We start from the raw sequence: 24,154 nt of genomic DNA, 5'->3' as shown, positions 1-24,154 counted from the left end.
ATTACAGGCTGAAGGCTGACAAGAGGCAGTTCAGAACATTGTTAACACACTTGCACAAACTCTCAGCAGTGCTGCACTGTGCAGAATGTAATTCAGACTATAGCTTTTTTATTGCTGCCTATTTTCTTTTGTCAAAAGAGCCTGCTGTGCAGAGCAACAAATGGCTGCTATTACCCAGAATGTAATGGGTGTCAGACAAATCACGTAACACAAACAATCAAGAGTATGTAGGTCATATTTCAACAGAGCACAACCTTAGCAATATTTATGATTACTGCATTGAAATGTGCTCTATAATAAACAAGTACCTCTACATCACTCACACTTATGCACTTCCACACAGCAAATCTGGGGAAAGTGGTACACACTCTCCAGTTATCTTTTTAAACAAACCTTTAAGAAAAAAAGCCAGAGACAAGTTTGGTTGGTTTTGTGTTTCATTATGTGATATAAAACAATTTCCTTTGAGGAGTTCTCTTTTGGGTTGGTTTGTTTAACTGAATGACTCTAATAAATGGTGAGTCCTCTATTCTGTATTCCGTGCTCCACTATCCGGCCAAAGACTTCAGCAAGATTTTTTAAAATAGTTTACATAGTCTTATGGTTTACATTTGATACAACCTCTTGCTAAATCTGAGACTTACTTTGGAGTTTGACAGTGGGATTTTTCTTATGTTACATGCCAATTCAAAGATTTCTCAAGGAAAGAAAATGAGAAGATGATTTTCTAATTTTCTTAAAAACTTACCAAAGAAGGAGGACTGGGCAAAGAGGTGTGTGACTTGAGTTCATGCACACACTTTTGGCTTCAAGAACTTGGAGTGGGTGTCAAGGAAGCATAGCAAGGACTGAAACTCAATCAGTATGAACTGGTTACTGCTAATATTCTGTTTATAAAAGCTCCTCCAGTGCTCTTTCTTCATCCCTAACTTCCCTAGGACTCACTGGAACTTTACAAAAGCCAGCAATCAAAGTGTTAACCCCTGGCACAGAAGAGCCTCTCCTACATCCTGCTCTGGTACCCAGGCTGGCATGTCCACTCTGACTGATGGAGCTCCTACCTTTCCTGCTTTTTAAGGATTTCCTATGTCACTCCTAATTACTGGGGAACAAACTGGACTTACAGAAAAACTTCAGAACATTCCCATGACATGTGTCTATTGTCCCAACTCTTTCTCATGGAAAATGTAGAGCTGTTATCCATTGGCCCTCAGGCACTTTCCCACAGAGCTGGGGCAGGAGAAGTTGTCAGGGTGGGGAAGAGACTGGCTTTTTCCAGGTGTCTCTCACCAAAACCCTGAAGAAGATGTGGGAGAGAAAACTGCTTTGCTATCCTTGGCTTGAAAGAAATTAGATAGTACCATTTCCAGAAAAGAAAACTGAGGCACTTTTCAGATGTTGAGGCAAGAAGAATGAGATTAAAACAAGAGGATGAAGGATATGCTTGAAATACGGAAGAAATTCCTGTCAGGACAAGTTGCCAAACACTGAAATGGGCTATAAAGAGAATTTGTTGGGTCTCCCTTTCTTGGCTTCTTCAGCCATAGGAATGGATTATATGACCTGTCAAAATCACTTTCTCGTTCTCTGTCATTGTGGCTTTCCTTTAAAACTACCAACTACTACCACCAAAAAAAAAACAAAACAAAACAACTAACTACTGCTCATATTTTGCTTTGTTCTATTTCCCCACAGATAAGTCACATACCAAAGATGTATATAGCAAGAGGGTATAGCAAATGTATGCTGTTTGTCAATATTCCATCCAGCAAAATCACCTTTTAAAAGGATAGGCAATCAGAAGTCCACTATCATAAAAACCATGGGGAAAACATACATATCAATGGAGGAAAACATTACTAAGGCCTCCTGTGTTAGGGTAATGAGACTGCTGATGATTTTGTTCTTCCTATTTTCCTAAATAGTTTGAAAATAGTTTTATATTAATTCTTATTACTTTTATAGTAATCACAATAACGTTTATGTATATAGATACTTATAAATACATATACATGTATATACATATACGCAGGTGTGCTCAGTCATGGCCTACTCTTGCAACCCCATGGACCATAGCCCACCAGGCTCCTCTGTCCAGGAAAGACAACTGGAATGGGTCACCATTTCCTCCTCCAGGAGATCTTCCTAACCCACGGATCGAACCTGCACCTCCTGCATTGGCAGATGGATTCTTTACCACTGAGCCACCAGGGAAACTCCCTATATATATATGTACATGTACACGTATATATATGTATTATATATACACATATATATTAAAAAAAATTGGGGAGGGGGGTCACTCACTTTGTTACCTAAGTCAAATTCCTTCATGTCCTGTGGTTAAAACCATTGTCAAGCTGACATTGCTTTGCCATTCCCATTTCAGAAACAAAAATTCTAACACTCGAACATCTCCATATGCAATAGATTTAAATGCCTTCTGCCAAAAGAGCATTCTCTTTTTTTCTCATCTTGCTTTACTAACAGTTATTTTGAAATCAAATTAGTTTTTACACCTGTAAAAGAGACGCTTTTTTTTTTTTATCAGCCAAAATGAGCTAGTTTAGGACAATCACAAAGTCAGACCAGCTGGTGATACCTAATAAAGCAAACTTCCTAACTCATCCCTCCTGTTCCCCTAAGACTCTGCAGATGGGGCCGAGGGATTATTCTGGAGGTCTTAGAATTTTGTTGACTCTTTACATTTTCACTTGAACATTTGGAAAATTTCACTAAAATTCGCAAGAGTAAAGAAAAAGAAGACACCAGAAAGGCCTGGGTAACAGCTCGATCCACGTGCTCTGTTGTAACTAAAGGCATTAAACGTGTACAGCAAGGATCAACAAATCAACAGCCTGAATGCTGTCCCCATCCTGTCCACCCCTCTGCTGCCTCAATGGCAGACGTCACTAATTGATCATGACATTCCCACTGAGTACAGACTTGGCCTTAGAATCCTTCTCAACACAATGCTTCTGGCAGCCAATACCAATCAATGACACTTGGCAAGTGAAATAAAACCTATTTAACATAACAGATGTTCACCACTATCTTTAAAATTCAGGCTTCAGGAAAGAGCCATAATCTCTAGTCAGACAGACATGCTTTGAACCCAGGGTCTACCACAGAGCTAGAATCAACATTTTTTCCTTAACAATTAAGTGGACAGGGAGTCAAAAAATAATGTTGATATATGTGAAGTGCCTATTAGTGAGTGCCTGGCCTCTAGGACTTGTAGTAGTAAATCAATGCCCAAGGGGAGATTTTTCTACCTTGAGTTGGTAAATCTCACACCCATACCAAAAGCAGTATATGTTCAATTTCATGGGGAATTAGAGAGATTTTACTATAAAAAGAATACTTATATAAAAGAATACATAACTTCATATATGAAAGAGGAGATAGTATTAAGACCAATAAAAGGAAACAGGTAAAGGTAGCCAAAATTGAAGAGATGAACAGAAAGTTACAGCGACCTCCATAGATGAATTTAATGTAGAGTTAGTAACTGAATAGCTAATTGAACACATATGCTGGCACTGGACTAAGCTTTTTTCATGTTTTATCTCACTTAATCCTCACAGTGACTCAATGAGATGTAGGCACTGTGATCAGCTTCATTTGATACAAAGCATCCCGAATCTTACAGAATTTAAATTGACCAAAGGCCATACAGCTAGATTGAGGTAGATCCAGAATTTGAACTTTGGTTTGTCCAATATCAGAGCCAAGGTTTTTCACAACTTCACTAAACTATGCTGTTTTTTTTAAATATCATTATAGACTACTTTCATTTGAAGTTCTTCAGTTTATAAAGTATATTAGTTCAGGCTGTACTACATGAAATCACCATTTTTTTCATACATCAAAAATATTGAATATTGACAATCTTATGTTTCAATTTACAATGTGGTATCTTTTGCTCCAGAAATATCTTCTCCCCTTTCCACCCACACATGTAAAAATCAAATGCAAATATTTTTCTCCCTTCAGTTCAGTTCAGTCGCTCAATCGTGTCTGACTCTTTGTGACCCCATGGACTGCAGCACACCAGGCTTCCCTGTCTATCACCAACTCCCGCAGCTTGCTTAGACTCCTTTCCACAGGTCAGCTCTGTCATTCACTACCTATGGTATTGCCTTAATGCTTCCTTCAATCCTGAACTCTCTCTACAATTCTTTTCAATCTTTTGCACATGGTAATTAACTTGAAGCCATGTTACAGGGTTCCCTCTGATAACTTGTTTTCTCCTTTGGATGATTCTTTTGAGGCACAATCAGTGTTTGCCCATCCTCCAAACACTACTACACAAATTTTACCGAAGATGTTTAGTGGAGATAGAGGTATTATCTACCATTTCAAACCCACAGTACCTCTATAAAATAACAAAACAAACACAGAACTCTCCTCCCCAATCCCTTCCTCCCTATACCATCCTCCAGGCAGGTTTCAAACTTCCTCCAGCCACCTTCTGTGGCCTCCAAGTTCTTCTTCATCCCTTGATTTTCCTGTAGCTGGAAACACCTTCCTGTATGTAATGCAATTTGACTGTGCATCAGCTTATGTGATTTGTAGCTGCACTCATTACCACCTTGCTCAACAAATGAAAAACCAACCTCTGGACCCACCTTCCTTAGAAAGTAGTAAAATATTATAAACACTAAATAATATCTTCCCTTCATGTTATTTGGGCAATATGTATTATTTTCCCAACTATAAACCCACATCTTGAAAACAAGAATATTTATTTAGCACCTTCTATGCTGCTGCTGCTGCAAAGTCGCTTCAGTCGTGTCCGACTCTCTGCGACCCCATAGACGGCAGCCCACCAGGCTCTGCCACCCCTGGGATTCTCCAGGCAAGAACACTGGAGTGGGTTGCCATTTCCTTCTCCAATGCATGAAAGAGAAAAGTGAAAGTGAAGTCACTCAGTTGTGTCCAACTCTTCACGACCCCATGGACTGCGGTCCACCAGGCTCCTCCATCCGTGGGATTTTCCAGGCAAGAGTACAGGAGTGGGTTGCCATTGCCTTCTCTGCACCTTCTGTGAGCCAAGTACAATATTCTATGCTTTACGTGGATTAGTCTCTATGTCTTATGCTTGTTATATATTCCCCAAAACTTACTGTGTTGCAAGCATAGAGCTGGTATTATATATGTTACATATATTGGTAAATTGATTTCCATGGTACTCAATAACCTTTCAAAGCACTAAGAAAGAGGGATTTAAACTAGTAAGATGAATTCTGATTCACCAATAGAAATAAATTCACTGTACTGTATATATTTTTAAAGGTGATGAGTATTTTTTTAAAGTTTCTTTTATAAAATCTCAATAGTATGACCTACTAACCTTTCAAATGTATAATTAAATTATTTAATGTTAGGTCAATAGGAGAAATAGTAAAATTTCTGACAAGAAGAAAGTAAGTGCTTTTTTGTAATATTATAATCTCATGAATAGAAGGAATGCAATTTAAATTATATGATATACACGTAAATTAGCAAAACACTGTAAAAACAAAGATACTCAATCCTAGCTAGGATGTAATAAGGCAAATATATCCATACATATATTTATATAATAAGATCATGAGTGGAAACACATCTTTTGGAAAGCAATGTGACAATATGGATCAGAACTTCCAAGATATTTATATCCTTGTATTCAATATTAATGAGTACTAGAAATTTATTTTGAGAAAAATAAGATTAAAAAATTTATAAACACTTTATAAAATTTATTTCCACTCTAGTGCTATTTCGAATTGGTAGCACTTTAAAACAACCTAAATGTATAACAATGAAAGTATAGTTAAATAAATTTTTATACATTTTGAGGTATCCACTCAAACCAATGTTATGTAGCACACTAAAAAAAGCCTGATAATAAAGGGTCTGTGATAATATAAACCTTCTTTGTTTAAAATGTTAACCAAAAACTCAGAATGCAAAATTATGTGTATACAAAATTGTCACAGATGTAAAAAACTATTCATAGAAAACAATTTAGAACTATACATAATTTTTCCACTAGTTTGTATTTTTGACATTTTTTTTATAGTAAGCTTATATTATTTATAAAAAGAGAAAAATAAAAATAATGGTTTTCTTTAATGGAAAGCTTGGTATTGTCATATGTAGTGAAAGCTTTCTCAATCCTTTCTAAACCAAAGTAACTTACACACACAAAATCCGGAACACTCTTAATTAATAGATCCCTTTCAACTGGATTGTTACTAGAGCCAAGGTAGTAGTATATTTTCCAAAATTTGGTAATGTCTATTATGCTGGTGACTGAAATTATGTAAGATAATAAAATATTATGTAGGCGAATTAAATAGGATTAAGACAAGTTTATACAGAAAGATCCAATAAAGGTATATTACTAAAAGAAGGGCTGTCAAATGAAAATACTGGGAAAACATGGGGAATTATGATTATGATTTATCTTAAAAATCATAAAAATCTAGAATGATTCTGCACTCAGACTACCACACAAATAGCCTTAATTATTTTTCCTTCAAAAAGCAAGAAAAGACAAGTAAATAACATCCACGATACATCATTAGGGATGTCTGTGCCACAAATATCCCCCGTTAGTACATTTTAGTTCAGTGCAAAAGTCTCTCTGTCTTATACCAAAAATTCCATATTTGAATACATAATTTGTTTGTTTTAAGCAGAAGCAAAATTATTAAACTGTGTATACTTCAATCAACTTTTTAAAATAAGCCCACCAAATACTCACTCATTGGTTAGATAAGAAGGCGTCTAATGTATATAATATACACACGCAAAAGTTACTTATAATCATATGTGTAATTTTAATTTGTTTAAGAAATGATGTTATATATATATTTTATATGTGAATACATGTGTGTATATGCGTATATGTAACAATATATTTATACCTGTATACACATACATAAAATATATATAAATACCATGAAATTATCTGCTCTACTGCTTGACCAAATCATGCAATCATGCAATAGACCTTTCATAAGGAGGTAATTTAGCAAACTCAGAGTGTGAAATTAAACTTAGCAACAATGACCACGGTGCGTGTAGGCACCACAGTTCTGGTTGAAAGCATCTTGTTTAACTTACTGTTCCTTTACCCTTATCAGCAATGGCCAGAGCCTAGGAACTTCTTGTTTAGACATCCTAAGATTCACTTTCTAGCGACGGTCAAGTACCTAAACCTAAGCTCTTACTGCAAAGGTAGCATTTGCACCTCACTCAGACGTCTGCCTAGGAACTCTTTGGATTTGTAAGTCTCTTAGGAGTTCAAGTTTTTAAAGCTTCTTCCTCTTCAGGATGTGGAGTAAGACTGGCCAAATAAATTCAGAAGTCCAAATGGTGAAGGAAATTGCTCTTGTTTAAAATATATAAGAACATTTTGTTTTGGTGAATGGGCATATTTTCATTTTTCTCCTTTACTGAAAAGACATAAAAACAGTATCATATATAAGAGAGCATTACACTATTGAGTATAATAAAGAGTGAGAACATATTTCAAGTAAACCTGAGTTCAAACCTTTGCTCTTTGCTTTCTAGCTCTGTGATCTTGGGCAAGTTACTTAACATCTCTGAACCCTATTTCCTCATCTTAAAAAACAAAAACAAAAACACCATCATCTTCATATGGTTGTTGTGAAATTAGCTAAAATGACTTATATGCTTGGCACATTTATTGAGTGGAAGACCAATAAATGTTCATTTCTCCTCCTATTCAAGTTTTAGTGTCTTAATTGGGAGTAGGTTTATTTATGGATCCAAATCAGTAATATAACATTAGAGAGTCTGGCCCAAGTCTGACAAACAATAAATGTCTCCTCTTAAAAAAATAAACAACTGAAAATATTTATAGATAAATTCTTGTTCAATGTTGTTTGTACTCTTGATTTCATTAATTGCATAGAGACTATACTCTTGTTTAATATACAGTTCACATACACACTCATCCCCTCAAAAATGTCCAAATGAAATGTAAGGCTTACCTGCAGTTCCAGAGAGTTCCACACTTAAGGTTCGTTCAATAGTCTTGTTCTCAAATGGGGAACCCTTGGGGTCACTGGAAGATATGGCACATTTATAAAAACAAACTGAAATGGAGTTGCTGTAGCCAAATGTATTAGAACCCCCTTCCCTTTCTGAAAATGGTTACATTTCTTAATACTTACTTTGGTGACTCTGGGGTCAGAGGAAGAGATAAAGTTGTTGGTTTGGCTAAAGGAAAAAAAAGGAAACTAATTATGAAATATTGAGTGTTTTTCTGATTTGGTTTCTTTCTACAACAGTCAAGGTGGAAACTGGAAACAGGAAAACTAAAGTAAGGAAATCCCTGAATATTGGATCAAAGTCAGACAACAGTCCATTATGCTAAAGCAAATTCCAAACAACATTTGCATCAGTAGACTATCATTTGAAAACATATACGAAAACAGAATTCTCCCCAAAATGTAGCTCACTGTTAAGGATACAAAATTTGCATAAGACCATCAGAGAAAAATAATGTTTTCTATTTTAATTTGGAATATAGTACACGGTTTGTTTAGACACGAAAACAGCAGAGTAACTACAAGACGACAGAACGTTATGAATATTCAGTTGATTTTTCTCCTAAAATGTATAATTTTATATCTAGCTTTGAGAATAAGTTATTTCTATGAGGCCAAACTCCCTCAATAACCATTCTATTTGCTGAAAATTAATTGACAGACCATGACAAATTATAGACACTGACCCAAATAGTTTAAAAGGGTTCAGATCCTCAAATCTGATAGACAACTAAAGTAAAAATACTGGTTATCAGTTGAGAGATCTATAGACTTGCAAAGAGAGCTCATCTACTTCTTTTGATGTTTCCTAAATCTTACCTCCTACAGGAGGCATTTCCCAATTATGAAGGGTGGAGTAAGAATCTTCTCACTCCAAAATTTCAATTGCTTCTCCTTGGCAGTCTTGTATTTTGAACAGAAGGAGGAGAAAACTGGTGAGAAACGTACTTCGGGTATACATCCACATATTATGTGTATATATATATATATATGTATATATATATATATATATACACATCTATATATGCTTACCTATAAAGATATATTTATATATATGTAGGTTTTGTCATTTTTTCTCATTAAAATAACTACTTTCAAAAGGTCAAGAGGTAGTCATTTATGTAATGAAAATCATGGACTTGAAACCAAAAAGGTCTTTAGAATAAACTTTCTTATTTTATGGATGAAAAACTTGAGACCTAAGATGCTTAATGATATTTCCAGGGCCATAAAACTAGTTACTGGCAGAGTCAGGCCCAGAATATGTTTTCCTTCTCCTATTATCAAAAAGAATTGCATTCAATAGATATTAAAACAAATTAATCAATCTCAGTAATTAAGGTCCCTTGAAATGTGAAAATATTATTTATGTCCAAATTAGGTTGAAATTAGGTACTTTACTTGGACAAATAGTATTTACATATTTAATTTTAGATTTAAAATTCATTTTCAAGCAACTGAATGTTTATCATCTATCCAATGTGCATCCAGAAATATGAAGTTAACACAAATTAGGTGCATTGATTGATTGGCTTTTTCAGATATACCAATAAATAAACTGATTTGACATTAATTTTTTAGTATATCTGATATAAAGAGCCTTTCAAAAAGAACACATTTATGAAGGAACTTTACCAACTTCTCTGGTGCTCAGTTAATAATTAAGATGACCCACACAGGTTCTACACAAATATTACCAGGTATGAACTATGTGGTGTCATACAATGATAAATAAGTTGCTGAAATTTCAATTTTCAGGGTTTAGAGTGATGTTCAAAGGAAGATTCCCAAAATTCTGATAGTTAGGTATAAGTAAAGCCTATGGCAATGGAAGGAGATGGACAGGAAGTGGTCATATTTCATGGGACAAAATGCAACCAACAAATGAGGGTCACAGTAAGGGTATAGCTTCAAGAATCCAATCCCAAAATAAGCCCACACTTACAAAAACTACCACTAGAGAAGTGCTGATTTGGTTTATTGGAAGTTTAACCACGCTATTCCAATGACTGGAAGACCGGGGACTCTGAGATCCTTGAGGACAGGAATGAATCTTTTTCATGAAGTGAAGGGCAGTCGCTCAGTCGTGTCCGACTCTTTGTGACCCCATGGACTGTAGCCTACCAGGCTCCTCAGTCCATGGGATTTTCCAGGCAAGAATACTGGAGTGGGTTTCCATTTCCTTCTCCATCTTTTTCATGAAGATCATGATATTTTTGATGAATGATTGTATTAGCAAAGGGATCAATGAAAGAATAAATGGACCCCCACAATTGCCAAAGTCCAGACTATTATACTAAGGAAGTGAGCTTGATGCACAACAGTACAGAGAGCACACGTGAAGTTAGTGTGAAAAAATGACACTACATTCAGTAAGGAAACCTCAGAAAATTCTCTTAGCTATTGTCTCTAATCGTTCATATATTTTCTGTATTAAAATTCTGAATAATAAACATCCCCTGAAACTCAGCATTTATTTCCATTGGTTTTTAACAATCAGCCATAGCTACATGTTTGTTTTCTTTTAGACCTTGAGTAACAATAGGAATTTTTTTTTTTTTTGGTTAATAAACTTTGTTCTGTTCTGAGCTAGCTACACTTTTGCTGCCTCACCACAGAAACATACCTCATGAAAAAAACCTACATACAGCTAGTCTCATCTAAAGAATATGTCCTTCAAAGGCCAATTTAATTTCTCACCGCCATGGTTTGTAACAGATTACAGTAATATTTAGTGGTGCATAGACTGACAAACGGAGAAGGCAATGGCACCCCACTCCAGTACTCTTGCCTGGAAAATCCCATGGACAGAGGAGCCTGGTAGGCTACAGTCCATGGGGTCGCACAGAGTCGGACACGACTGAAGCGACTTAGCAGCAGTAGCAGTAGCAGCAGACTGACAAAGTTTTAAAACCCTCAAAATCCAAAAGGGTCAACTGAAAAGAAAAGAACAAGAGAAAACCCCACACACACTTCAGCGCATGTGCTGCTGGACTAGGTTCACTCACTAAAGGGTTCTAGCAAGTCTGCAGCTTCAAATTCAGCTCTAGAAAATGAACGTAAGACCAGGACCAGGCAGAGGCTAGTCCAGTGAGTCCTTCAATTCAGGGCCTAGAATCCCACAGCACAGTTGGTCCTGAGCTAAGAAAACTGTTCCAGTGCATGCGTTTGAGCAGCCCATCAGGGCGAAGCAAACTAAGAGACTCTGGCTCATTTTGCTAAGTATAATTTCTTGAACTGATAGAAAGGGATGGACAGTGATTTCAAGATGTCCACCAGGGAAAACCTAATTAAGAGCCAATTAAAAATATTAAAGGAATATGAAAATCCCAGGCTTATGGTGAAGTAGGAATGAGAGAGGGAAATTCAAAACACTGGGAAAGAAGAGATGTATTAAAAGCAGCAGCAACAGCATACCTGTATGAAATAATCATGGTTCAAAACAGGGATCAGGGGCTACCACTCTGCAGCTGGAAGGGGAATTGGGGAAACAGAAGGAAGAAAAAGAGGTGGATGTTTATAATTGCTATTTTAGAATGTGTCTACTTCCACTACAAAGTCAGAGGAACAGATAATGTGGAAGTTAAATATATTAAAGGAACAGCAACTTTCTATGAGCTCTCTTTGGGCCTCTACAATTAGAACGCTTTGAGGGAAGACACCAAAAATAAAGAAAATTTTATATTTGCCAACAGAAGTTTTCCTTAAATCACCCTGATCTGCTCAGGAGCATCAGCTTTTCAGTAATGTATGGGGACAATAGAAGTCAACCCAGATGTTTAGTATATAAGCAATATATTTTTAAATAGAAAGAAAAAATTTTAAATATCCAGGAATTTCCAAATTCATACTTAGAAAATAAAATGTGTGAGTATGCCATGTAGTCTAAAAATAGAATGTACATCATAACTGGGAGTGACTGCCTAAGTACTATTTGCTATTTCTTAAAGGATAAACAGCAATCAACAGTGCCTCATTTTTTCCCCCATTATCGGAAGGGAAAAAACCAAAAGCTTTTTCATGAATTGGCTAGCCTAGCTTGCTCAGAACTTCAGTTATCTCAGCAATTCAGAGATTCCTACAAACCTCACCTGATGTTGCAATTCCCTCTGCACCCCATCCCCCACAACCTGGATAATATTTCAGGTGCCTTTTGGTGATTGTGAATTGGGCTGCATTTCAGCTGAATAGGATATGTTCAACCTGTGTCCAAGGAAGGATTTTTTTTTCCTACTATCATAAAGTGTTGAACTCTCTGTCAAGAGAGACACTGATGGAACAGAAGCCTGAAGTTTGGGTGTCCTCAGCTTGGAGCAGGTTTGCTCTGCCCTCACCACCCTTACCAGCAGTGGGTGTTCAGGGGTCCAGCCTACCTTGTAGATGTTGCGTCTGCGATTGTGTGTGGGCCTTCTTTTTGGAGGTGCATTTGTCTCTGCTGCTGTTCCGGTTCTCTGTGGGTTTGGTGTGAGGAGGGTCATCATTTGTGGTCAGATACTTGAGAAGCTCCGAGCATGGACGTCTTTGTGGCTTTTGCTGTTGACAAATGCTCTTCGCTTTATTGCTCCATGAATTCTCGGTCTTAAAAACAAGGCAAAAGAAAGGGAAAATTAGTGAATTGAACCTTATCAAAATGGATATAGGTTTTCTGAAGAGATGAGATTTTCAATGAAGTGTTCAGTCTAAGTGTACTAGATCTATGAGCTGTGAATAATTGTTTGCAGAACAAGGAAAGAAAATTACATTTAAAATTCCTAAATGACATTTATACAGCTTTTTATTTCATTTCTCCTACATTTCAATGTTCTTACTCAGCAACATGTAACTAACAAGACCCTACAGCGCCTTTACTGTGAATAAAAAAAAAAAGAAGCTGGCTTAAACCTTAATTTGCCACTGATTGCCAGAGCCCAGTATTCACAATTCTCTTAAGTACCCCTTAACACTCCATTTTCACTCACAGTGAATGGCAAGACAAACATTGTTTGATACAGCCCGCTAACTGAATTATGTCATTGCCAGCATTCCATCCAATTAATGGCAGAGATAGATCTTTTGTGGTGATTCCTGAGCAATCTTTCTCAGGTTAGACAGCTGGCAAAATGGCATTGCAGCATCTTAAAGACACTCATAGATGATACCAACCTACCAGCAAATTTTATTGTAGCCCATGCTGCTGCATGTATTAATAAAGTAGGCACGAAGTAACAGATGGTAGAACTTTCATTTCAATTGTCCAAAGACAAAGCATCGATGAACTCTTCTAGTTTCAAATAGCTAGACTACTGCTTTTGGAGACCCATTTTATAATGTTTCACCATTATGAAGTCTCTGCAGGATTCTAGCTGAATTAATACATAGAAACCTATTGTTTATAGCTTTAAGCAAAACCTCCTTGTGACTTCCCCTCCTGTATTAAAAAACTTTACATTTGTACCTTAACAACTGCAGGGTTTGTTCTGATCCTGTGATTATGGTTTGCATGGTTCTGGGTACCGAGGCCACTGCATTCATTATAACTTAGCTGAGTGTTGGCTGGTGCCAGTAAGAGCTTCTTAAGCTAGAAATATATCCAGGAAGAGGGAAAGCGAAAAAAGTTAGGCATATATTAAGCATGAGAATAAGCTACTGAAATTTTAACCTTAAAATTAATTATAATTACAAAAATGGATTCCCTCTAATCACGTAACACCTTAGCACAATAGCAGTAAAGGAAACTAATTTTTAAAAAGTTATAAAAAGTTGGGTATTACACTACCAACTGTGAAAGTGCTACTGTTTGCTACATTTAAAACTTAGCTGTGTCTACTTTAATTTTTATTTAGATAAAACAAGGCAAAAGAATCTTCCTAACAAGATTCCAAATACCTATGAGGTAAGAAAAGCTGCTTTGCTAAATGAAGGCTAGGAGAGTGTGTGCACATTTTCCCCTCAATAACCCAAATGAATCAAATACCAATAAATGACAGATTCTGTGATGCTTTGAATCATGTTTTTCAAATAAGCATAAAACACTGCTGATTCAAAGAATATTTGGGCTAAAAGAACAAATTTCACTAAAAAGGATTTTTAAGAAGGTAGAGTCCTGGCCTATAGATCAGGAGATGTGGGTTTTGGCTTAGGCAAAACATTTCCTCTCTCTTGACCTCTGTCTCTTCATTTGATTCACTGGCCTTCCAGGACTTCTCTGCTGGGACATACAGTATGACTCTGAGTCAACAAACCCTCCCAGTTGAAACCATGGTGTGGATGGAAATGATTGGGTATCATTATAAAGAAATCAGAGAACTAGAGAGCAAAGCCAATGCCACTGATACAAGGAAAAACTGGGAAATACATATGCTATCGTTGTTTATAAGACAGTCTCCTCCAGACCAGAAATCTCAAAATGCAAAGGAATATAAGTAGAGCCTCATAGCTTTATATAGAATGCTTTTAACATTTAAAAACTTAGAGATGGGAGAGAAACAGCAACTGTAAGGTAGGCAAAAGCACATTACTAAAGTTTGCAGGATGACGTTTCATAATTTACATAGTGTGCTCTTACATCAGATTTATGGCAAGTGACAAATGGCTACCATAGCTGAGAAGGTAAACTGTGTCTTAGAAGTAATAAAATCCTGGTGGAGCACTGCCTTGAAAAGAAAATTCACTCTTCATTGCTAACAAATCCACTCTTCATTGACTACCATAAATTTAGGAAACTTAGATTGCAAATGTGCTGTTATTTTCCAATCTTCATAAGAATTATGGATGCAAAGCCTTAAAATATTACATGCTCTTTGATCTACCTTCTATTTCTAAAATAATATGCATGAGAATAAAACTACAAATATGTCAATTATCATGCAATTTATGATCATGAAAAAAAATAGGAAAAAGACTAAATAACCAACCATAAGGGATTGCTTAATGAATTGGTTCATCTCTGAACAGTAAAATACTATGCAACCATTCAAAACTATGCATCTATTTAAAATTCCAGAACATGATCATGATATATCTTAAAACAAGAGGAGATTTTGATCCTTTTTTATATTAGAGACTGTTTGAAGTTACAGGTGAACTTTCTGTCTATTCTTTTAGTCATCTACATTTTCTAAGTTTCTAACCATAAACATACTAAGTAATACTAAGATATCAAAACCTACAAATAAACAGTAAAAGATAGTTTCAAAAAACTGCAGTAAGACCACATGAAGTCTGTATTATCAACATTTTTCAACAGGGAATCACAGAATTTGCAACTCTGAGTATGCTTGGGGATTATTTTGGTATCAGTCTAAATGAAAAATCCAAACCTTATTGTTACTACATCATACCCATGCAGCGGTTAGCCAGAGGCAACTCCAATTCCTGTTAAACAGTAGGAAGGGTTCTTACTAGAGACGGCTCTTCTGCCTCCTGAGTCGGAGGGGTGCCGTCAGGCATGGAGGAAGGACTAGCCTCATTCTCGGTGGTCACATCTCCATCTGTCAGTGCATCAAATGAGGGCAATCCGTCTTCATCCACAGGGAGACTGTCCAGTGTCTCTGTGAGGACCGCTAGCAAGTTTGCCTCATTCTCTTCATCTATCTTCTGCAAAAACAGTAAAACAGAGGAAGTCATGAGTTAGTTGACACTGGGAGATGAGTAATCTAGTACATGATACATGAAACTTGGAACGTTTATGCCATAACACAAAAATCACGTCCTCCTCAAATTCCAAACTCTCATTTGGTCTGAATCATACAATCAATTAATACCTCTACTAGACCAATGTCTGATTGTTGAGCTTTCTAATTTAGCTATTTATTATGTCAGTGTTAATAATGCTAAATGTGATTCTGTCTTGTTCACAGTCATTTTTCTTATATTTATGTCTTGTTTTCTTAACTAAAAGAGAAGATTTAGAGAACCTCAGGGCTTGAGAGCATTTTAACCACTATCTACCGCAGCTTCAGATAGTGCTTCGATAGTGTTTCAGTCTTCTGTATAGCATATGCATCAAAATGTTTAGATAATTCTCCGTTCAAACACCACTAGAAACTGAAAGTATACCAAGAGAAACTATACACTTTCATGGTTTCATTTATAATTTCATCACTGAACACTCCCCAGGCATTTATTTCTCTCCTTGACATCTTTCCCAACTTTAGTCATAAATCTATAACTGCATACTGGACATTTCTACCTGATAAGAGGTTCCTTGTCTCAAAATTCAAACTTAGGACTTTTCTTGGAAAAAAAAAAAAAACTTGCTGTTTCTCTTGACTTTCTGGGTTTGTATAACAATTCTTCAGATCCTTAACTCTGGAACTACCTTGAACCCTCTTTACCTGGCCAGTCACTAAGTAGGGTCTTATTTGTAGCATATCTCAAACGCATTCATTTCTTAAGACCGAGGGTACTTTCTAGGGCAATGTTCCTTCTAACAGGGGCTCTTGCAAACATAAATTTAACTCATTTTCCCACCTGCCACACTCATTCCCACCAGCACATCCTTGGAAAGCTGATTTTCAGTTATTTATTGCACAAACATTTTTGAACACCTACTATATGTCAGGGTCATGCTAGGTGCTGGAGACACAACGAGAAATAAGACAAAACTCCGCCCCTTTGAGAACCCACCAATGGAAGCAAAGAACCTGTAAACAACATGTTATAAAAGAGAATATCTGTTTATTTCAGCACTCTGTAAAAAGAAAAAAAAAAGCAAAAAAATAACCCTCAAGATCTTCCAAACTGGAGCTTATACACTTTGTCGATAGGGCAATGTACTATATTCTTGCGTACCTGAGCAACCAATGCCAATACTGGGCATACAATATAGTAAGTCATTGATTACTTGCTGAATTTTTTTGCCTAAAATATATATTGTGTAGATTACTTTCCTTTTCTTCTTTAAGCATTTCATGTTTTCCAATCTGACCTGCTTCTTAAGTCATTTTTTTAAGTTCTGTACACTATGACACTAACAATATCAGCTCAATTATCCCACACAGATTCTATTACAAAATGCACCTAAGCTGCTGACATCTAATGAAGCCAGCAGTGCCCATACTTCCTTTCTCTCTAGCACTGAACTCCAGTTAATTGACCTGACAAAATTACAAGAATCACAGAATAAGACAACTAATCAGAAAATCAAATTGTATTACTGGAGAAATTAGGCAGACCTTTCTGACGTATACATTCTATTTTCATATAAAAATTGTTTTCCCTCATTACTGATGAGTCTCCATCGAGGAGGAAAACTATGAACCTCTTTCTCTTTTGGATTCAAGAAGCCAAGAAGAGCAATAGATGCTCATGGTAGAGTTTATTTGGCATTTTTAACATTTGTTTCAATTTCCTTAATGCCCCTGGACTTGACATTGTGAGTTAAGTGGTTCAAGGCACACAGGGTAGAGCGACAGTTCTATGAGTTTTTAGACTGTAGTGCAGGAGGTAAATTCTAACCAGAAGGGGTGAAATGTTAACTTCAAAAAGGTACCACTTCTTTCCATAAATTGATCAGTTCTTTAGAATCCAAATTGCTCAGTTGAATAGAAAGACTTTATTGAGCATCCCCCTCACCCTCAACTCTTCTGGCCTCTGTCCATTCAACCTTAATAATAAAGATCATGAAATAATCTGCCCCTATTTTCTGTGGAGGATCATAATCTTGTATCCAAAGATGCCAATCTCCTCTCCCTTTTAATTTTAACTTAGATTTCCTCATGTACCAAAAACCAAATTCAGGTTATTGAACTGTTCTGAATAAAACTTATATTTAAATGAAATATATTTCTTAAAATCATCTCAAAATCATGATATTTGCATTAATATAAATATCCTCATATTATCTAATAAATATAGTCTTTGAAAATGTCTCGAACATACCAGACATGCTTACACACACACACATACACACACATGCACACACACACAGTTTAAATAAATAAATTGGACATTTTTTCCAGATAACCCAGTTTTCAGAAAGGCTTATTTCACTGAAGTTCAAAAAGAACTTAGGCAAAAATAGTTAAGCATGTTTACCAATAAATGAGTAATTTTGTTTACTCCGATTTAAATTTTGTGTTTGACTTCCCAGCAATACTACAAGCCCCTATTTGCTTTTAATCACATAATACAATAGCATCTTAGTTCTATCCCTAGTGTAAACAAACCATGATAATTCCAATCAAGTCAAAATGACAAAGAACACTTAAATTAACTAGTTTTCTCCAATTTCTTTAATAAGCCTGGGTGAATGTACACCAAATACAATGGCAGAAATACTGGAGCTTGATAATGTCATAATTAATTTACAAGACCTGATTAAGCCACCAGCTATTTAAATTTTCCTCTCTCCTGAAACCACAATGGGAGGGGAGAGTTTGTGGAATGGAAGACTGGCATTCTGTATTTGTGTGTGTATGTGTGTGTGTGTTGAGGTATGTGAAGTGGGCAGGCTAGTATGGAACAGTGGGACTGTAATCATTATAATCAATGTCCATTAGAAATAATTATCAAACATTTTCATTTTCTTACCATCCTTGTATATGTGTTACTCAGAGAGGTGCTCTAAGACTATTTGTTTTGATAGAGCTGTTCTTGAATAAAGAAAGAAAAGTATGCTATGATTTCAAATTCTGTTTTCTTTCATCAGAGCAGACTAGGAAGAAGGTTTAATGACACTTTCGTGTTGAAGCTCAACAGATATTTGTACATGTAAAGTTGAGTGGACATTATACCTTATTTTGACAATTTCAATTAGTTTGACAGGAGTTTCAACAACTGAACACCCCAGAGAAGGCGATGCATGTGACAAAAAGAACTCTGTTAAACAATTAATGTTGCTTTCCATTATTGCTTCAGTATATAGCTGCCTTGGTGGCTCAGCGGTAAAGAATCTGCCTGCAGTGGTTCAATCTATGGATAGGGAAGATCCTCTGGAGGAGGCAATAGCAACCCACTCCAGTATTCTTGCCTGGAGAATCCCATGGACAGAGGAGCCTGGTGGGCTACTGTCCATGGGCTCATGAAGAGTCAGACACAACTGAGGAACTAACACTTCCACTTCCACTGTTTTTATAAAAAAATATATATATATGGGTTAGTTCCACATAACTGAAGGCAAGAAAAGCAAAGAGGAGAAAAAGAGAGCAGATCATCAACTGGGTGGTGATCTACAGTTGCACAAACAGCTCAGTCTCAGTGAGGGGCAGAAAGGCAGAAATAAAAATGGGAAATAGGCAAAGAGACCTTCCATGTGAGGCAATCAAGTCACATTGAAGAGTCAGACACGACTGAGTGAGTAAGTGCATGCACACACGCACACACACACACACACACACCAAATCTGAAACAATGCTGTGTCATTAATAAATGATCATTCAGAGTAGTCAATTAAGCCGGAAAATTCATTTCTTCTCTTTGGGATTGGGGGTCCCTATATGAATTGCACTAAGAGTGATATAATTCAAAAGGTGCGGTTGAAGAAAGGTACATTCTGCCCCCTTGCATGTCCCAAGTCACCTCAAGATTGAAATTTGGGATCCAGTATATAATATCTGGGTCTTGTTCTTTTGTGAGCGGTTGGCCAAAGGATCTTTCAACCAGTTACACATGGTGGGGCAGACAAGGCATTCAACTCACCCAACTTCACACAGAGTGAATAAATCCACTAAATTAAGGAGGAGATGAGGGACTCTGAGATCCTGAAACCTGAAGGGAGAAACACAGAGTGAAAACTGCATGAGGTATCCTGAATATTTTCAATGCAGGCTATTTTGGAAGGACCATGCCCTGCTTATGATAGTAATTTTTTCCACATCTTGTAGAATTGCAATTACACTCTGCGTCCCCAGATTCTCACAGTTGCTTGATCTCTGTTTGATAAAAATAGTTTAATAGCCATTTAATCACAGCTTCATTATCTTAACACTCTTAATGCGAATTAGGCCAGGAGAATTCACTCTTCCTCATTATTCAAATCATCAATAAGAAGGAAACAGTGGTGTCTTCTTATCATTCACTAATCAGTTTCAGTTCCTTAGGTACTACTGTTTACTCCAAGATCAATCTGTATGCTGCTACTGCTAAGTCACTTCAGTCGTGTCCAACTCTGTGTGATCCCATGGACGGCAGCCCACCAGGCTCCTCTGTCCCTGGGATTTTCCAGGCAAGAATACTGGAGTGGGTTGCCATTTCCTTCTCCAATGCATGAAAGTAAAAAGTGAAAGTGAAGTCGCTCAGTCGTGTCCGACTCTGAGCGACCCCATGGACTGCAGCCTACCAGGCTCCTCTGTCCATGGGATTTTCCGGGCAAGAGTACTGGAGTGGGGTGCCATTGCCTTCTCCGCAATCTGTATGAAATGTCACTTAAACTCCCTGAGCCTCCACTTTTTTACTACATAAAATTTTGGGTTATTATCTGCCAAATTCCTATTACAGAATTTTTCTGCACTCATGAGTAATAAGGAGAAAAAAACACAAACAGTTGATAGAGGTCTGAGAATTCTTAAAGAAGGTGCTCAATAAACATCTCTAGTGTATATGCCCATCATCTTGATTAGCCATATTTGAACTCCATTCTTTGAGCACGATCTACAGCCGAATTTCAGCACTGGGCCAGCTTCCTCCCAAATTCCCAGCAAGCTTTAGGCTTCCTTCCTGCCCCATACTGCTGATTTGGAAGCAGCTAATGAAGACAAAATTAACTCCTACTTTAAGTGAGGCCTAATTAAGAAGGGAAATCGGCTAGAGTAACATCTGGTAATGTGTTCTGAAGCCAAATATAAATGACATTTTTGGATTATCCACTATTTTGGATTATTTGTTCCACTAGACACTACCAGGAGTTGAAATAATTACATAAGAAAGTGAATTTTATGATAGATTCAGGGGCTTAAATAAGGAATACAACTGATCATAGGAGTCCCCTTCCTGAATCACCTTACATAAAGTTCTCTACTTCTGTTTCATGCACAAAAAGACAAAACATTTGCATGTAACAAGGTCGGTTTTGACGTATAAAGTTTGATTCAAGATTTGCAAGAAGCTGAATTGAAAATAAAGAAAAAAATTTTTCTGAAAATAATAACAATTCAGATTAAACCCTTGAAATAGAATTTGAAGTTTTCAATTTTTTAAAAGACCACTTTACACTGGACAGATACCACTTTACTAATTGTTTATTGCACGTGTCTGCTCTGAGTGGTCTGAGTCTTTGCTAAAAAGGTTGTTAAATCCCACATCTTTTTGGTTTTTTTTTTTTTGCTTCATTCAATTTTTTTTTTAAATAAGGATAATTGCATTACAGTATTGTGATGGTTTCTACCAAACATAAACATGAGTTAGCCATAGGGAAAACCCACTTTCAAACAACTCTTTTTCCCCTCTTTTTTCTCTTTCTCTCCTCGAGTGCTCTACATTCCACGGTGATTTTTCTTGCTTCTCTTACACCCAGGCATGGGTACTAACAGCATGTCTGCCCACCTTCTCACACTCCAAATTGGGCAGAATCCTCACATGGTACTTCTTATAGGTTGCTAACTGCTACCCTGTTGGATAGGAAGAGCCTCTAAAATAATCTACTAGGTTTGGTGCAGCATATGGAATAAAGGGCTTTGAAAATGGGATGGTCACTTCAAGGCAAGAAAAAAACAAAAAACCTTAATCTCAAGTGTATATGTCTAACAGAAAAATAATCAAGACGATAAAGATCATCTTACATCACATCACATATTTCTTATAAAAAATAACATTGAATCTGTTCATTTCTTACAAATGCCCTGTGCCCTGAGAGTTAGCTTCTTCCTCTACTTTATTACCAGGAGAGATACAATGAGTACATTGGATGCCAATGTGTTTTCCCTGTCAGATGCTAGAGTTGCTGGTTGAATGATAATAGTAACTAACAGAAAGAACACAAATTTTAATTTCACTGTCAGGGCAACTCCCATGGACCTACAGGTTACTTAAAATAGCGTGTCTGTAAATGTGTTTATACACCCCCCCCCAACCATACAAGTTTGCATCTCAAGGACATAGTTATAACAGAATCTATGTGTACATGCATCTCAACCACTTGTGTGCATTCTACATTTTCAATTGTTGACTGCAAGTATATAATCAAGGCTTGTATTCTTCCTCTAAGTTAGCCACTCTAACTAAAGAAAGCAATGAACCAAATCTGAAGTTAATTCCTGTAAAAATAAAATAAGAATCAAGCTGAAATAAATACAAGCAAAAGCAAAACTGAAGGATTCCTTCCATAGACATATTTATACCTGTGGGAGTCCATTTAATTCCTGCTAATACTTACGCTATTTAAGCAGGCATAAAATGTAGGTTGACATCTGTACTTAGGCTCTATCTAACATTAGCTTATATCACATACTCATGAGTTAATAAGCATGTCCTGAGCATATGGAGTTCATTATTCTGAAGAGGTCACATGAGCCAAAAGTGTAAATACAGAAGTTCAAGAGAAAAGCCTAAGAAAATCCCATTTGATGCACTCAAAATGAGCTGATTACAGATTGGGTGGGGCAGGGGGTGTTTCATGTCTATTTCTCACAGTATAAAGAAGAAGCAACTGGGTGGTGCCATTAAACAGGAGGTCTAATCGATTGAAAAAGAGCTGCTAAGGCATTCTATTTGTCCTTAAATTTAAACTAGGCAGATTTAAAAGAACACCAGATTAGAAGTCACAAGAATGGATCCTAGTCCCATTGTACCCTTAGGGAGCTGTGTAGCTTCAAGTCAAACAACTCAGTTCTGGCTGCCCTGCACATGCTAGTTCCTATTTTTACCCTTGCTACTGCCACTCCATCCCAATAGTTCATTCTCAACCCAGAAGACAGTGATCCTAATAAAACCTAAGTCTTCTCTTGCCCCAGTTTTGACCGAGCCCTCCAAGGCTTCTCACGACTCTAAGAAAAAGAGACAAAGTTCTAAGAGTGACTTACTAGCCTAGAATCACCATATAATTTATCGTATAAGCCAGAACACTTTTGAGAGTGAGTGGGTACCATCAACAACCAATCACCAGACTATTGCAGGCTAGCTAAGATGCATGGTTGGTTGCCCTATATTAGATCTACATCATCTGACACTCTCAATACCCCTCATTTATCAGGCTGACTCCTTTCCAAACACTCTGAATTCCTTGCTTAGACCACAAAAATGCCAGGCATTCTCTTGCCACAAGGCTCTGCACCTGCCATTTCCCCTTTCTAGAAGGCTCTTCTGCCAGATGGTCACATGGATAGGCCCCCTTTATCCCCTTAATTATACTCAAATGTCACCCTCCCAACTAGTCCAAACACATTCTATCCACCTCCCCATTTTTTTCATTGAAACTTACTTCTATAACTCAATATATATTTTAATAACTACTCTTTACGGTCTATTTAAAATAGAAGCCCTGAAAGGCCTATCTGATTGCAACTGACATGTGGCATATAGTAGATGCTTAATAAAAATGAATGAGTAACAACTAAAAATATCTAACCAGTCCTAAGACTATAATGTGACTTTTTATCCTCCTTTCGTTTTGCCATTGCTGTATCCTCTGTAATTCCTACCTCTTTTCATCCCCAGAATATTTGTCTTATTAATAATGCTTATCTAAGGCTTTATTTAAAATTAGCTTCCATTCATTTCTCATGCATTTTTTGTAGATCCATATTTTGTAAAGGAAAGGGTTGAGATGGGTCTTGAAAATGTAGAAATTTACTCTCACCAATTCTGGTGTTTGGAAAGATACTGGAATGCATTATTAAGCAATTAATCTGCACATATCTCAAAAGATGCAATAGAAAAATCATGCCAGCCCAACTATCTATTCATGCAGGAAGCATCAGGTTCACTAATCAGGAGAAAACAGATAATATAATCTATCTGGACTACAGTGAGTTTCTTTATTCTATACCTTATAACATACTCATCTGGGAATATATATTTAACCAGAGGGTTTTTCAAACTGTGTTCCATGGAACCCTTGATATGAATACAGTTACTGTAAGAATTGATTGTAAATATCATAGTGTATGATATATTCTACATAATTGATTTCATATGCAAATATAACTAATTTGCTTTCAGAAAGCAATATG

At 36.6% G+C, this 24,154-nt stretch overlaps 1 protein-coding gene across 11 annotated transcripts in view; it reads right to left on the bottom strand.

The window, feature by feature from the left end:
* PPARGC1A (PPARG coactivator 1 alpha) overlaps positions 1-24,154 on the bottom strand; it is a 391,629-nt gene that overhangs the window by 26,342 nt on the left and 341,133 nt on the right. For 10 of the 11 annotated variants that reach the window (XR_014069868.1, XM_081545341.1, XM_081545078.1 and 7 more), the window contains 5 exons: positions 15,450-15,644; positions 13,504-13,626; positions 12,443-12,647; positions 8,193-8,238; positions 8,010-8,083 (listed from right to left, as the gene is read on the bottom strand). Coding sequence is in view for 10 of the 11 variants with exons in the window: in XM_081545341.1 (XP_081401467.1) it covers positions 8,010-8,083; positions 8,193-8,238; positions 12,443-12,647; positions 13,504-13,626; positions 15,450-15,644 (643 nt within the window). In the remaining variant the exon portion in view is untranslated. The remainder of the gene's footprint in view (positions 1-8,009; positions 8,084-8,192; positions 8,239-12,442; positions 12,648-13,503; positions 13,627-15,449; positions 15,645-24,154) is intronic. The other variant, XM_081545516.1, reaches the window with a different exon arrangement.

Source organism: Giraffa tippelskirchi, chromosome 1, assembly GCF_054371585.1.
Source record: "Giraffa tippelskirchi isolate mGirTip1 chromosome 1, T2T-mGirTip1v1.2.pri, whole genome shotgun sequence".
Taxonomy (NCBI): Eukaryota; Metazoa; Chordata; class Mammalia; order Artiodactyla; family Giraffidae; genus Giraffa; species Giraffa tippelskirchi.
This window is presented reverse-complemented; position numbering and strand designations above follow the sequence as displayed.